The sequence below is a fragment of the Gavia stellata genome, chromosome 3 (assembly GCF_030936135.1).
Source record: "Gavia stellata isolate bGavSte3 chromosome 3, bGavSte3.hap2, whole genome shotgun sequence".
NCBI lineage: Eukaryota > Metazoa > Chordata > Aves > Gaviiformes > Gaviidae > Gavia > Gavia stellata.
This window is the reverse complement of record NC_082596.1, coordinates 14,942,357-14,959,273: the sequence shown is the minus strand read 5'-3', so window position 1 is coordinate 14,959,273 and position 16,917 is coordinate 14,942,357. Positions and strand designations below refer to the sequence as shown.

Genomic DNA, 16,917 nt, shown 5'->3' with positions numbered 1-16,917 from the left:
CTTTCGCTCCCCTTTCGCCTTATCAGATGCGGCGCAGCGAGGGGAAGAGCGGCCAGAGGGGAGGGAAGCGGCTCTCCCGCAGCCGCCTCAACACCCACAGCCCCGCGTGAAAACGAGCGGCCGCACCCCCACCGGCGGCTCCCCCGCTGATGCCCGCGCAGGTCGGTGTGAGCTCCGCTTCGTCTCCCTCGAGGGCTGGGGCGAGGCGGGCGGGGGGCTGGCTCCGGGGAGTTAGAGCCCACGGGGCTCGGGGGCAGGAGCGCTCCCCACCCTCCTGCCCGGACACCACGCGGCGGCCGGAGCGGAGCTCCGGTGGGAGAGTTGGGGGAGGGAGGAGGCGATGGAGGGGTGGGAAGTGGCGAGCCTGGGGCGGGGAGGGGGGGTCCCTTAGAAACTCCTGCAAAAGCCTCACTTTTGAAAATAATCATAATTTAAAAATAACCAGCCGGACTTTAAAACAGAGGGTCTGGCTGCTCCCCGCGTCCCCCCGTGGGTGCATCCTCCCTCCCGCGGCGCGCCGAGGCAGATGGCTTCGCCCGGCGCCTGGAGGGCGTTATTTTGGCGGGGGGCTGCCCGGGCAGGCGGGCCCTCCCCAGCCGCGGCGGGCTGCTGTCGGCGGCCGGTCTCCGCTCGCTGCCGGCGCGGGGCTTCCCGGCGGGCAGCCCCTGGGTCCCAGGCGCCCGTCCCTCGCCTCAGCTCGGCGGAGGCAACGAGCTCCTCGCCGTTCCTTTCTTAACTTGGGGGGGGAGGAACTCGCTTTCAAGAGGGAGGCCCGTGGGTGCCGGTGTCGGGCAGCATCCGAAGAGGAGGCGGGGGGTGGTCAGGCGCGGCGCCGTGTTGGTGAGCCGCGGCCCCTCAGGCCGGGCTGGAGCCGCGTTGCGAGGGCTGTGGAAAAGCGAACGAAACGCACCCGCCGGGTCGTGGCACGGCCGGCGGGTCTGCGAGAGCCGGCACGGCTCCTCCGCCTCGCCGCCCCCCCGCCGCCTTCCCGCCCTTCCCATGTGGGGGCGGCGGCCATGGCGGCGCGCCCGGCGGCTCCCTCGAGGCCGCGGCGGTGCCGGGGCAGGTCGCACTCTTCCTTTCGCCCAGCGGGACGTCGACCCGAGAAACGTGTGCCTGTTCCCAGGCAGCGGGTGGACGCAGGGTCACGCCGCTCCATAACGAGCCACCACCGAGACAGGAGAAAGAACCGCCGGGCTCCCACTCAGGCGGGCAGCGCTACCCTGCGGGCCTTGGGGAAGGGTGCCAGGGCTGGGCCGGGGCGGCTCTGCCTCCTCGCCTGGGCTGGGTGCGCTGCCGCAGACAGGGCGGTACGGAGGATGAAGATGTGCGCTGGGTTTCTCCCGGGCTGGGAGGTGTCAAAGGCAGGTTGTTCCCTCGGGAGAAGGTTGCCAGGCCCTTGCAGACATCCCGGGCACGCAGCGGCCTACAGCCCACCCGGGAGAGGAGCTGCGAGCACGCGAGGCGGTGGGGCTCAGCTCATGGGCAGGGCTCATGCTCATTCTGCAACACAGAAATGCATAAACCAACATTTACCAGAGTAAACCTTCAAATGCTGACTCTGTTGACAGCAAGAAATCTACTATTAATTATCTTAATTCTCCCATAAAATACTAACAGGAGAGGGCAGCAAAAATTCTTCCTGTCCCAGAAAATGGACTGAAACTAGTGCAGTGAAGTTGAGTGATAGATGAACGTTTATAAGCATGATGTTATGAACATGTTGATGTATCTTGAGAGGGGCTTCCATATATGTTGAAAAACTGGAAAGTGTTAAAGGCCAAGTTCAGATAATGAAATTTGTACTGTTCTCAACCTAGCTTCTGTGGCCAGATAAATCACCCCTTCTGGAACTTGTTCTTTGGCACCAGAGTTGCTTCCTGTAACCCAAGTAGTTCACCTAGGACTACCTTGAGTGTTCATATGGTGCTGCACTCTAAAGTGTTGATGTTCCTAACTAATTAAGTTAGGGTAAATATTTTTGACCTACAAGTAGAATTAGTGCTTAATCAGCTGATATCCTACATGCCTTCTGAGCTGTGTCTGCTTTAGTCACTGTAAGTGCCAGATGGTACAACAGAGAGCGCAGAATAAGTTGAGTAAGATTAAAAAAAAAGGAAAAATAGAGTAGTCTGTAGAAGACAGTGAGATGAGGACTTGTGTTTCCTCAGAACAAAGTTCTGCCTTTTTTGACAACTGATGTGCAAAATTGCTTAGTTGGACTGATCAATGATTATTTCACTGGGGTTGAGTACATGCATTTCCTATTTTATGGCAGGCTCGCAGGGCAGTTCTCATCTCTTTTTTTATTACAGAATCCTGAAGTACATAATTTAACATCCCATTCTAGATGCTTTCTGGATATAAAGTAGATAACAGTTTTAGTCCTCCTTTGTTATCGAGAGCTTCAGAGTTCTCTACCACAGGTATCTTGATACGGTGCTTGCAACACTGGATTGTATAGAGATACCCATTTTATCTTGTTATGCATAGCAAACTCTACTTTCAATACTCATGAATGCTTAGCAAAGAATATCAGTTTTCTCTTTACATGGGCCAAATTTTCAGAACTGTTGAGTGGCCCAAATGGGGTTCTTTGTCCCTTTGAGGTAAAATATGCTTTGGTTACAAAACTGCTGTCAGGATGAAAACTTGGCTCCACATATGGCAAATTCCTCATTTTTAATGGAATTCAGATTTTGCCCACACTATTCATTAAAGTGGATGCCTTATCTTTGCAGGTTTAGTAAGTCTTTTTGTTCTATGTGTTTTCAGACCTGCTGATACTGTGTGTATTGAGGGGAAGAAGATGCTTTGTCGGTATGAGATACAGAGCTGTTTCTTCTTGGCTTTTTTAGCTGTCACAGCTTTCTTCATTAGTGATGCCCAGGGCCAAGGTAAGTCATAAATAAGAAGGTGGTGCTTTTCATTCTGATGTGCAGAAATAGACTTTCTTATTCCAAATGCAAGTGTTACTTCCCTCTTAGTAGGTTGTGGATCCAGTACTACTGAAATGAAGCAGGAGTTTTGCTGCTGATCTCAGGGGGGGAGTAGAATTATGTGTTCATGTGTGCTCTTTGAACCTAGTATCTCAAATAGCATAAATCTTTTTGCAAATTCATGTGTCTCAAAATGAGTTATACGGAACATTTTTTTTTAACTCTTATTTACATGAAAGTACTGATGAGAAATTGCTGTGACTGTCCTCTACATAATCAAGTAAGTTTGAAGGACCAGCTATGTATGGAATATATATTTTTTTTCTTTGTTGGAACAGTAGCTATTGTAACACTTACATCATACAGTATTGCACAGGACTGTTAAATGTCACAGACTACTTCTGCAGGTTTTTTTTTTTTAAATATCCTTTGTGGGTATTAAAAGATACTGCTGAGATTGTTAGGCTTAAATACTTGTTGGATCATATTGACAGTGGTTTGACTTCTAGAGAAAATGTATCCTGTTGCAAATGATTTTTTATGATTTCTAAAGAAAGACGTTTCTCTCAACTTTATGTAATCCCTTCGATAAGAGACTGCATAGGCATAACTGGGAGCAGAATTTGATCCTGGGTATCTTCTAAAGCGTCTTGTATAATGCATTATTCATGAGCACGTTCAGAGAGTAGTGGCAACTTAAGGCTTTCCAAGTTCTGGTAGATGCAAGTAGTAGTGCTGTCCAGTCTGTGTGGTACTCAAGTGCTGGGGAAGCACTTGGATGTTTGGGAATCTGTGAGTGTTTTACAAGCCTCTCCCAGAAATTAGGGACACATGTAAGCAGTAATATTTAATGTGGGCGATGTGAGGTGAATGAAGAAATACGTGTTCCCAATGTTCAACACATCAGTTCTGGTCAGAAATGAGGTCCAGAATGTTTGTGACTTAATGAGCCAATAAAGCAAAGCATATGGTTAGTAGGCTCTCTGTGTATTTCAGTCCTAATACATATGGTTAAGATTTGCAAAGCAGGATTGGGGATTGAGATCCATCTCCAGAAAGTCTTGCAAAAGTCTTTGAGCTTGGAAAACCACACTCTTCCCTCCACTCTTTTTTTTTTTTTTAAAATGATTTAGTCAGTTATATGTAGGGGAGAAAACTCTCAAACTAGTAATACAATGAAATGAAGGTCAGAGAGAGGTTTTTTCCACAATCATCACACTAGCAGAAGCTAGAGTTGGTGTACTTGATGAATAAAGAACAATACTTCCCTTGTTCTTATATTCTTTCAGCAAGCATCAGCTGCTGAATGCTGTCAGCAGTGTGATACTAAGCTAAGTGGACTATTGCCTTGGCCCAAAATGACTGTTATGTTATTGAATGAGGTGATATGAAGTCTCTATTCCATGGTCACAGGACAAAAATATCTCTTGCTATACTTAAAGTAATAAGATGTTTCTCAAATCCTTTCTTTTCTCAAGGTTGCCACACCTTGCAGTAAATTCTTCGTGAAGCTGGCTAACTATTTACAATTTAATACAGCACTAACAGTACAGTATGTTTGTCTGTTTTAATAAATTGTACACTCTGCCAAGGTGTAGGAAAAGCTGGTATTAGTTCCAGCTTGTGTTTCCTTCCTTTGGCAAAGATGCTCAGGTAAAGGTGTGTAACGTGACTTCTTGGAAAGGAGAATATGTTTGGGAGACTGAAGTCAACAAGCCTGAAGCTACAACTTGTTCTTTCAACTGAGGAGTTATCTACGCTGGGCTACATGGTTTTATCTCATTTATTGCCTGAATGCCTTATAAACCACATAGTGCCATTCAGTTTTTACTCAACAGCAATTATTCTTTCATCACTGCTGTTTCTTCCTCATTCAGCATAATGTCACTTAAACAACAAAAAATCCAGCTTTTGTCTACTTATGTTCTTATATAGTACACAAAAATAGTGCTGGGCAAGAAAAATACTTCAGAATTTTCCATTTATTCATAAAGTAACTTGCTTTAAGAATTTTCCTTCTGTATTTAAAGATGTAAACTTTTCTTTGTGTAGCAATAATTTCCATGTGTTACTACTGTAATTGCTAAGTAATTGTAGTGCATGTTAATTTGTTCAATTCTTATGACAAAAGTAAATTGGAAGCCACAAGGTTTAATTAGTATCCAGTCTTAAGACTGTTGGATGTCTTAGGGAGCTGCACATACGCAATTTATGGTATTTTCCCTTTCTATTAAGATACTGAATAGTTCAAAACACTCTTTCCCTAGTTGTCCCCAAGAGTCATGTATTTGGGGTGCTAATTTACCTGGTGGCATAAACCAAAGCCTTGAACTTGTCTGTAGTTTTCTTTTGGGTGACTGCTCTAATGTTGCTGACGGCCATTCACTTTTGCATTCCTGTAAAACCACTTAACAGGCTCTAGCTACTGATTTTTATCAGTTAACTGACTCAGCTTGGATTAATTTTTTTTCCTTTCTGCAAGAAGTGAGATTTTGTTCCACAGACAATAAAGGTCCAAAGAAATAAAGATATCCTCTTCAGGTTGGTGAATGTGTAGTAATTCCCATCAATATTTTGTTGTCTGTTCAAGTGTTAGATTTTTAACTTCCTTAGCTATATGTACTTTTCTATGCCAGAACGTTAGTCTTTGCACAACTAAGACACAGTTGAGTATCTGTCTGGTGAATAATTATTTTCTTTATGGTTAATCGCTGTGTGGGAATGTCCGTTCCCCTGCGCTGCCACCTTTGATGCAAAAAGTACCCAGTGAAAATTGACTAGTTGTGTAAAGACTATTCTGGCCCAACTTTTCTAGTCTTTTACATTGTAACTCTGTAGTAAACAGAAAAACTTTTTGGTGATTGTGTCCTTCTTTGCCTGTAAGATCTGTGATTGTTTTTTAGGGGCTACCAAAATTTACCTGGTTTGGTGATGGTTAATAGCAATTAGGCCACAACTATGCTTCTTTGTTAGAAGGTGCTTTCATAAACTGTTAAGTTGAAAGTAGGACAGAATGGAATGACAGGGGAAGGAAGAAGACGGCAGAGAAAACAAACTCTGAAATTCTAAGACATGATTTTTTTTTTTTTTTTCAATCCTTGGTGTTACTTTGTTGCGCTCTGCTCTGCTTAATCCCCATACAAATTTACCACTTAATCCTGGTAAAATGTGCAGCATTTTTACAGTTGCATGCTGTCATTGTTCAGCTATTCATTTGCTATTCCTTAGATGAAATAATAATAAAAGGAATTGCATATTTTGCAGACTTCTAGGTATGATTTGTCACTCTTGGTTCCTTCAGCCCCAATTCATTGTGATTTACGTATAGCTCATAGACAGAATGAATCTTGAGGATAAATTAAAAGCTGTAATCCATAACTACAGTCTGCTTGGCTTTCAAAACTTTTTGCCATAGTCTCTGTCATATTATTACAATTATAGCCTGCTGAATGTTCTTGCAGAAACCTGCCCAGCAAAACATTTTGCAATCCGAGGGCCAAATTTTCAAAGAACTGATTTTGTATTTGCAGGGATTCCTGCATACACTCATGCTTGCAGCCTCTCTTTCTCTAAACTTCAGGGAGGTGACAGGCAGTCTGAAGATGAGGTCTGACAAGATTGTGCCCAGCAACTGGGGGAACGCACTGTTTGGGTGTAAGCCCTGTGCTGCGAATCAGAACTACTTTGAGTGTGTGCAATTGGTGTGCTACCTGCTGTTTCTGTCCCCTTGCCTCTCTTCTTGAGCTTGTTCTCTGAAGTCCTTGAGAATGTGGAGGTGTTACTAAGCTGTTCTGGGTGCTTATATACTCTCTTTTCTCTGTTCTGGTGTTAAGTTCCTCAAGGCAGAGAACTGTGGAACCTGCCTTTGGTCTGGCAAAACTGTCCCTTATGGATTGAGAGGCTGGATGCAAGGGAATACATCTCTTGTGTCAAACCTCCAGATTTTTACTTCTAAGATCCAAAATGTTTTTAATGGTAGATGACATGAAAAAAAACCCACCACCCCAAATCTCAAAAAACTGCAGCCTGCCTCTTTCCTTCTTCTTTCTTCCCCCAAGCTTTTGGAAAAAGAAGCACGTAGGAAAAAGTAATGAGTTCAGGACAGGTCTTTGGCTGCTGCTAGTGCCAGAGCTGCATTGAGTGCAGCAGGTCAAATGGAGAGGCCAGAGACTGTTGGCTAGCACATTCTGCCTGTTGACTCAGATGTTCCGTATGCTGTAATCCTTAAATCTCAGAAGTATCATGAACTGTTAGTTTATTATATCTAGTGGGCCAACAAACTGTGGGCATGAGCCTAGTCAATTAAGAGCTATCTTGGGCACTGGGGAAATTAAACTGCCACTTCCCTCCTTCAGATAGTAAGCCTAAGAAATAAGGGAAATTAACAGAAACCTTAAGGGTGGTAGTGGCAGAGACACCAAGGGTTTGCAAAATGAAGAAAGTTCAGGGGGCTGTGGAGGTAGTGGGATGAGGAGGGGTAAGGTTGATGGAGCAGTTTGTTAAGCTTTTCTAGCCCTTTCTGTTGTTCAGCCTCCGAGTAGCTTCCCTGGCTGCCTCTTTCCCTCTAGATAGTTCTGTGAGCCAAGCCCTGTTCAAATATATGAAGACTTCCCCTTATTGACAGCCTTGGATACTACAGGCTGTATAACTAGCAGCTCTGCTTCAGGTGTTTGCTGTGAAGGTGGGACGTGGCTCCCTGAAGCAGAGCAGAAATGAGTGTTGTCCAGTGTCAGTGGAGCTTGCCTGAGCAGAGGGATGCAAAGCTGTGAAAAAATAGTTTATGTGCATAGACACAAAGTTGCTGATATTGCAGTAACAAGGTAGGGCGGATTTTCCATTTGTTCCTCTGTGTATTGCTTCACTGAAATACCACCTCTCAGTCATTTCATGCTTTTATTCATTTCACCTACTGCTTCTGTTTGAAACCTAGGTGATGGCACAACATAAATAGAAGCCAGATTTGCTTACCATCCAGATTGCCCCTGTCTAAATCTTGACTAGCCTGTGCATGCCTGCTAGTCTTGATGAGACTGGAGCAGTGCTTGCAGCTGAGCAAGTCTGTGTGCTGCTTAGGCCAGGTTTACAAACTGGGCAGCTGATGTTCCCTCTGCCTTGTGCATGCCTATCTTTCCTCTTGGTTACTGTGTCTTCTTGAGGCTTTGAAAATTTGGCCCTGAGTGACCTTAAATGTGGGGAAACGCCCAAGGTAATGCGAGGTAAAGGGGCTAGGTAACGCCTATTGTCAGTGTAAGCAAGGAGAGCAATTTTAATTCCTATATATTAACAAAGAGCATTTTTATTAACAGCTTTGCCTGCTAAACTAGAGTCTTAACATCTAACACTGTTTGTCTTTCTGTCCTCTGCTGTTAGGTTGTTAGTTTGTTTTTATAAAGAGGTAAATAAAAGGTATGCCTGAGGGAAGTAGTGCACCTGGGGATGTCATTTTACAAACTAATAAACTGATGTGTGTGACATTTTGAATAACTTGCATCCTTTATCATTAAAATTTTGTGTTGTCTTCCTATATGTGTTTATTTTTGTTTAAAAATGGTGGTTGCTTTTTACTTGAATTAAAGTGTTGGGTTTTTTCCCCACTTGCAGTGTCGCCGCCAACAAGACTAAGATATAATGTAGTCAGTCCTGACAGTGTACAGATCTCTTGGAAAGCTCCCAAAGGGCAATTCACTGGATATAAGCTTCTTGTCACTCCAAGTTCAGGTAAAACAAAAGTCTGTATGTTCTCTTTTAAGGTGAAAGAACTGTCTTCCTAAGGCTGAAGCATCATCACAGAGGCCTTTCAGAGGCTAGTGTCATCACAGACTAAGGAACTGTCAGCAAGCTGTGTATAACACAGTATTGACTGGTCAACAGAAGAGAGAAATCAATCTCACCAGAGGGTGGTCATAGGCATACAATATGGGAATTGAATGCTTAAGGTAGTAGAAGTGGGTGGATGCTAGATATGTTTCATATGTAGTCCTTGGGAATCATCACTGATCATCTGTCTTTGTTTCTTCCAGTGGGGTGTAAGGAAGTCTAGGAAATATTCAAGACAAAGCCTTGAGCCTTCCTCAATAGGAACCCTATTACAGTCAAAGCTTTGAGATGGATCTGCCTGGGCCTTCTCCCATAGTGAGCTCCCCAGAAAAGACCAAAAAGATTTTAGACCAAACTTAAAAAAAACAAAACAAACTGTTAATTTTTTTTGAATGAAAACTTTAAATTTGAAGATAGGCAACAAAGTGACTATATCAGGCTACCCGTGTAGAGGTACTACTTTTACACATATTTAAATTTAGATATAGATACACATTTAACATATGGTTAAAATACATATTTGTATACAATCTTTATGTATATGTACACATAGAAATGTTTAATATTTGTATTTATACATGAGAATTTCCTTGCCCAAAGGAAGTGGAAAAAGAGAGTATTCAGAGATGACATGGGTATGATAGGGTCAGAGCTGGCAACCAGTCACAGAGCAGTGTAAAAGCCTGTAGGTATGATGTTACCAAACTTGACAGCTTTTTGTCAAATGTTTCTTTTTTTCTTAATTAATAGTTTTGCTGGACACTGTAGCTATTCCATGAGGCCCAGATACAAAGGCTGATGGATTGATCTTAGAGTGTTTCTATCTAAGACAACTGGTCTGTGTCTTTGGTCAGGCTGCCTGACTTCTTGCTTTACTGGGATGCCCTCTGGCCTGGCTGTATGGATAGTTCCAAAAGTGGGAACACTTGAGTCACTGTAGAGCTTGAGGTAGTTTTAAGTCATTACAATTTACCGTGCTGTAAGAAAAGCAAACAAGGTTATGTATTTGTGGGTTTTTTTTGTCTTTTCTCTTACAGGTGGAAAAACCAATCAATTAATTCTTCAAAACACTGCAACCAAAGCAATTATTCAAGGTCTTATTCCAGATCAAAACTATGCCCTTCAGATCATTGCATTCAGTGAAGACAAGGAGAGTAAGCCAGCACAAGGCCATTTCAGAAGTATGTGTCATCTTATGCCTGACATGCAGAATTTATCAGATATTTAATGTAGCTTATGAAATTGTAACAAAGTCTGACACAAAGGGGGACACTGGAAAAACAGTTTCTTCTGTGTTGGAAGGCTAATGAGAGCCACAGATTTTTAACTGGCGCATACACACGAAAACACAGGAGGCCTGAATTGATCCAGTCACTCTTGCACAGGAGATTCTTGCTTTGGGCTGTCTTTGTTTCCATTGGTTTGGAATCCCTTTCTTCCCCATTCCGTTATGAAATTAGCCAGTATCTCATGGAAAATAATCTTTGGTGAGTGGAAACAAGAAGGGAAGTGCTATATTCTGATACTTAAAACATCTCCTTCCCTTCGTCCAACTTTTTATTAAAACATTCTTATAGCTGTGCCAACTGGCAACTAGTTGCTAGTTCAATGATACTATGAAAGGCTAAATTCTTACTGGTCTTCAGCTGTCAAATGTGCTAACAAATTATGCTTAAGACTCTTCCATCTGACCTACACACACTCTTAATGTCTATATCATAGTGATATATATGTTTTAGCTGATTTGTCTTGATCTGCATCTTAAACAGTTCAGTTAAATATGATCAATGGAGATTTGGTCAATAAAAACAAAAATGTGACAGTCTGGGAGTACAGTTGAAAGCCTACTGAATTCCCTTGACACTAAATATTTCTCCCTGTCATTGCTAAACCACCTTTGCCTTAGAACCAGCACAAGATAAAATATGCTGACTGCTTGATGTGGTATGTATCAAAGTCTTTCTAGCTTTTCATCACTGCAACTGTGTGTTTACTACTTTAAGTTCTATCCCGGTTAGGAAACCCACAAAACCACAGATTACTTTCTGTAAGCTGCTTGCTCACAGAACATACACAAAGCTTTGAGAATATCGTCTGGTTTAGTGCATTGAAAGTCTGTTTTTGATGCTGCTGAGTTGTAACTGATATGCAAAGAATTGTCAAGCCTACAATAAAATTTTATTATTAAAAGAGTATTCCTCTATATAGCCACATATCCTTTCTTATTGTAGTGCTGCTTGTAAGTTACTGTACATAGTACATAATTAACAAAGGTCACTGGGGAATTTTTTCCTTTTAAAATGCAACTGTAAAAATATGCACTAGGTAAGTTTTTTGTCTGTATAAATATGTGAGTAAAACTGGTGTCTGTTCTTCCTATGTGGTTAGAATTTTGACAGGTAGAAATGGCTTTCCCAAATCCAGAAATCTCTGTCAGGATGTGACCAACTTGTCTCCTATGAGCATTTTCAGACTTTTGTACTGTTTCTCTGGAGACTTGCTGTTCAACAGCACTAACATTAGAGGAGGCCATCAAGCAGCTCCTTAGCTTCCTCTTAGCCTTTTCTCAAAGGAATGCTCTTCGAAGGCTAAGCAATGGCATCCTCTGACTAGTAGGATTCTGGTAATTTTACTTATTTTAGTTGGAGACTTGTTTAGGTAAGGATTAAACCCAGACTTCTGAGTAAGACCTGGTGTCATTGTGGCTTTATCTATAACCCAGTTAATCAAGATCTATTTTGGTAAAAGCTGAGTCCTCAGCAAGCTTGTGGACCTGAACTTGCTTCTGAATCAGTTTCACAACCGTTTGCTAAAGGTAGAGGTGATGTACAGGTACATATGCTGTGTTAGTAAGGAGAGGAGTCAAAACTTCAGTTATTTTTTCACCAGTTTTCCTACCTTTATACCTGGAGTGCAAGGGCTGTAGGTTCTGCAGAGGGTTATCACACTGAGAAGGTCACACTCAGATGTTTGACGGTTGCTTGTTGTTTTCCAAAGACCTTAGGATTGTCTTGTGATTATGTTTTGGATTGGAACTTAGAGCACTATTGTCTGTTTCAGATATTCCATATACTATTGGGTAAATTAGCAAAATCCGTTTGGCTTTGGTTCCACTTCTGTAAAACAGAATACTTTTATTGCCTATTTCATGTTGTATGTTTCAAGAGTCCGATAACCTTCTTTTCCCCCTCTCAGAGTGTTTTTTAAACAATGTAGCACAGAGAGACTCTGATCTTGGCTAAGACTCGGTGCCTGCTTGGATGAATGTCAGTCATGATCCAGCTTTGCATAAACTAAAGATTTTAATTGGAGTAGAATTTTATTTGCTATGAAAGATATTCTCTGTTTCATTCTTTTAAGCTGTTCCTGGCCATTGAGGAGAGCTGGGGCATTGACACCAATTAGAGTTCTAAGGAAGTTCTGAAAGGATTTTTTTTTTTTTTTTTTTTCCCTCATAGGTGACTTTGAAAGATTCTGGCAAAATCATTGCTAGACTATGAGCGGAGTGATAGTGGCTACTAATGCAGTATTAGGAATTGCTAATCAAGCTGGGTTTTGCTTGGCTGTTATGAGAGATTTGGGACATAAGAGAGGTATCCCACCCACTTGTGGGACAGGAAACTGTTGAAGTCTGAGCTTTGGAGCAACTTTTCTCTCATGGGAGTATTTGGTGCCCTGAACAGATTTGGGCATGGGATCTAAGCTGATTCTTTTAAGAGGATAATGTAACAGCTGGCTTATGTGCTTTTGTGTTGAATGACTTGGAGTGGGACTCTGCAATGCTGGACTTTCCCCAGCTAGCTTTGCCAGTTTTCTGGACTATATTTCCAGTGCTGGATCTTGTCAGCATGGGCTTAGGTGCTGATGTCACTGTATTTGGACTCTCCTCTGTGAGGAGAGTCACTTTTGAGAACTTTAATGATAATAGGATGGGGAAAGATTAATAAAAAGAATAAACCTAAAGGGAGGGAGGGAAAACAGCCACTTGTTACCTAAGCATATCACAAGATGTTGTGTGTAACTTCTTTATCTGGAAAAAGAAAATTACGTGCTTCTGACTGCCTTGTTTCTAGTTTGATTGACTATTTTTTCCCCCTTTTACTTTTCAGTTAAAGATATAGAGAGAAGAAAAGAAACAAGTAAATCCAAGGTGAAGGATCCAGAAAAAACAAATGCGAGTAAACCAGCTCCAGAAGGTCAGATCATAACACATATGACTTGTGTGATATTCTGAAAATAATCAGCTTTTTTATTTAACTTGGCCATTGTATAGATTTTATTAAGTCAGTACTTTAAATCTGGTTCCCAGGGTTAAGTTAAACAGAAGGGAAAAATCAGTATTTTCAGGAACCATTGGAGAGTTGCTACAACAGAAGTATTGCTTTTAGTTCTGTGTTTTGCTTTACCACTTCATACAGTAAGCACTGAATACCACCGTGAATAGTATAAAAGCAGTCTTTGAACCCGCATTAAAAAATCCCATTGCCTGTACTTCCCCACTGGGTGCACCTTGAGTAGTGAAAGAATCACATGTGTGCGTATACATAATAGTAATTTCATATCGTCTTGACTGCAAGATAGACTTGCAGTATTAATTCCCACCTAAGATCAAATTGGTATTATTGTATAATTAGGCACATAATAACTTGATAACTCTGTCCGAATGTATATATGAAAACATTTGAAATATTCTGAGAGGGGAAAAAAGGAGTTCATTTTGTCTGGCTGCGAGGAGCCAATCTTCTGGTGAAATATGATATTGCTTGTCATGAGAATCTCATCTAGTATGAACAGTAAAATTTATTTCAAGCTTAATATATAACTCTATTTCCTGTTATTCTAAAATTCAAATAGCATCTTCTTCTTTATGAAGTAACCCCAACAGTAATTATTCCCTTCAGTGGTTATTTATGATGTACAGAACAAGCACAGATGAGAATAGCTTGATATGACCTTAAATAGTCTCTCTGTGAATAAATTGGACAGTTTCAAGCATCCCATTTCTCCTGTCCCTTTTGGCTCTGTCTCCTACTAATGCAAATATCAAAGACCTCACCCAAAGCTCCTTGAAGCCCATGCAAATTTTTCTCACTTCAGTGGGTTTGTCTTCTTACCATACATACTTGTGTCATTTTGTATTTATTAACACTATACAAGTTTGTTTCCATACAGCACTTCTCAAGCCAAAGCACCCTTGAATTCATCACATTGGATGTGTTGGGGAAATGTTAGCTAGTATTTACAACACTTAAAGAAGCAAGTTATACCTGCTAGTGTATGATGGGGTAGTGGATAGGTGATCTGACTTTCATGTCTAGAAAATGTGATTTGTTTTCTTAATGAAGGACAAGTGATAAAAGTTGAAGGAGGGAAAATTGGTCCTGTAGTAGGGAAATGTTGATTAAATGCAGACAGAGGAAAGTGTCTGCCAGACTGTAGGAGAGGATTTATGCTTTTTCATGGAGTAGGGGCAAAAATACAGTTGGCAAGAGGCAATTGGATCAGCAGCCTCTCCCTTTTTAGGATTCTTGTTTACTTGCAAAGTCTTTAGCTCAGACGCTTTCCTCCTCCCCATACTTTTTACTCATCTAAACTTCTTCAGCTGTATTGGGGCAGTTTGTATCAGAGCAAAATACACTTCCATCCAGCACCTGTGAAGAGCTACTGCCTTACACTTACTGTAAGGAGGATCTGGGGAACTACAGGCCTGTCAGCCTGACCTCGGTGCTGGGGAAGGTTATGGAGAGGTTCATTTTGAGGGCGCTCACGGGGCACATGCAGGACAACCAAGGGATCAGGCCCAGCCAGCACGGGTTCATGAAAGGCAGGTCCTGCTTGACCAACCTGATCTTCTATGACCAGGTGACCCGCCTAGTGGATGAGGGAAAGGCTGTTGATGTAGTCTACCTGGACTTTAGTAAAGCTTTTGGCACTGTCCCCCACAGTATTCTCCTGGAGAAGCTGGCGACTCGTGGCTTAGACAGGTGCACTCTTTGCTGGGTTAAAAACTGGCTGGACAGCCGAGCTCAGAGAGTCGTGGACGGCCGAGCTCAGAGAGTCGTGGTGAATGGAGTCAAATCCAGTTGGCGGGCGGTCACAAGCGGAGTCCCCCAGGGCTCAGTTTTGGGGCCGGTCTTGTTTAATATATTTATTGATGATCTGGATGAAGGGATTGACTGCTCCCTCAGTAAGTTTGCAGACAACACCAAGTTGGGTGGGAGTGTTGATCTGCTTGAGGGCAGGAAGGCTCTGCAGAGGGATCTGGACAGGCTGGATCGATGGGCCGAGGCCAACTGTATGAGGTTCAACAAGGCCAAGTGCCGGGTCCTGCACTTGGGTCACAACAACCCCATGCAACGCTACAGGCTTGGGGACGAGTGGCTGGAAAGCTGCCCTGCAGAAAAGGCCCTGGGGGTGTTGATTGACAGCCGTCTGAAGATGAGCCAGCAGTGTGCCCAGGTGGCCAAGAAGGCCAATGGCATCCTGGCCTGTATCAGAAATAGTGCGGCCAGCAGGACTGAGGAAGTGATTGTTCCCCTGTACTCGGCACTGGTGAGGCCGCACCTCGAATCCTGTGTTCAGTTTTGGGCCCCTCCCTACAAGAAGGACATTGAGGTGCTGGAGCATGTCCAGAGAAGGGTGACGAAGCTGGTGAGGGGTCTGGAGCACAAGTCTTATGAGGAGTGGCTGAGGGAACCGGGGTTGTTCAGTCTGGAGAAGAGGAGGCTGAGGGGAGACCTCATCACTCTTTACAATTACCTGAAAGTGGGTTGCAGAGAGGTGGGTGTTGGTCTCTCCTCCCAAGTGACAAGTGACAGGACTAGAGGAAATGGCCTCAAGCCGCACCAGGGGAGGTTCAGGCTGGATGTTAGGAAAAATTTCTTTACTGAGAGAGTGGTGAGACACTGGAATAAGCTGCCCAGGGCAGCGGTGGTGTCACCATCACTGGAGGTGTTCAAGGAACATGTGGATGAGGCATGGTGGGACATGGTTAAATGGGCATGGTGGTGTTAGTTGGTGGTTGGACTTGATGATCTTACAGGTCTTTTCCAACCTTAGTGATTCTGTAGCAGGTTTTACTAGAAAACTGGGGTATGTATTTGAAAGAAAGGCAAAACTTACAAACTTCTCGATCAGCAAAACCAACTAAAAAGAAAAAACGTTATGGTAATTTTCATGAATTCTTGATTTTGTTTAACCCTATTCCCAACCCAGCTATATTTTAATGTAAATTAATAGACTTTTTTCCTACTGTCTAGCTATTGCATATTTCTTCCCTTTGCGTAGTATGATTATTCAAAGTGATGGAGATTCCAACTGAATGACTTCAGTGGGAGTAGGGTGAGAGTCCAAGCAAAAATGTTGTGCAGAAATAACAGCATCAGCAAAAAATGCGTAGCTGGGATAAAAGTGAATTCAGAACTGATACACAAAGAGTAATGGTATCAAAACTTTCCTAGTTTGATATATAAAGACTGTTCTACCTCAAATTGAAATTGGATCACAAAAAAAAGTAAGGAAAAGTAAGTCTGGGAAAGAAATGGATTAAAGAATTAAGAGCAAAGGTTTATGGCAAAACCATGAAGAATAACTTGATCCTCTGCAGATGTTTGACAGGAAATGATTTGAGTATGACCACATGAATTCAGGCCAGCAGTTAATTGGTTTCATAACAATTTAGTATATGGCTAGATTTGATGGATTTAATAGCAACCCTGATACATTCTGTGGTTGTGTTTATATCCTTGATCAGGTTGGTAAGACCTTAGGAGTTAATAGTACAAAAGAAATTTTAGGTAGTATAATGTCTTATCTGAAAACAAGAGCAATCTTTGCCCACAAAACAAATTGAAAACAACCATTGTCCAGATGGGTATTGTCAGTGGTTGTGGCTTCTGTTCTTGTCTTAACTGAAAGAATAGAAAAAGCCTATTTCCCCATTTCTGTAAGTATTAGAGTCAAGTTTTGATGTAAGGAGGTGCTTTCTGTGAACATCTGCCCACTTGTTACAGAAGAATGCTTATATAAGAAGAAACTAGAGTGTCTTTGCAAGCCTTAGAAAGGCAAAAGTCATTAGTCATTCTCCTGCATATGGAGAATAGTCTGGCAAAATTATCCAGTGGGAATATTAGGACAGATTTGGCATTTAGTAGGCCAGAAA

At 42.5% G+C, this 16,917-nt stretch overlaps 1 protein-coding gene across 2 annotated transcripts in view; it reads left to right on the top strand.

Annotated features, from left to right (window-relative positions):
* Nucleotides 1-2,809: 2,809 nt before the first annotated feature.
* COL14A1 (collagen type XIV alpha 1 chain) overlaps nucleotides 2,810-16,917 on the top strand; it is a 125,650-nt gene continuing 111,542 nt past the window's right edge. For both annotated transcript variants that reach the window (XM_059815536.1, XM_059815534.1), the window contains exons 1-4: nucleotides 2,810-2,897; nucleotides 8,541-8,657; nucleotides 9,794-9,937; nucleotides 12,866-12,952. In XM_059815536.1, coding sequence (XP_059671519.1) covers nucleotides 2,810-2,897; nucleotides 8,541-8,657; nucleotides 9,794-9,937; nucleotides 12,866-12,952 — 436 coding nt within the window. The remainder of the gene's footprint in view (nucleotides 2,898-8,540; nucleotides 8,658-9,793; nucleotides 9,938-12,865; nucleotides 12,953-16,917) is intronic.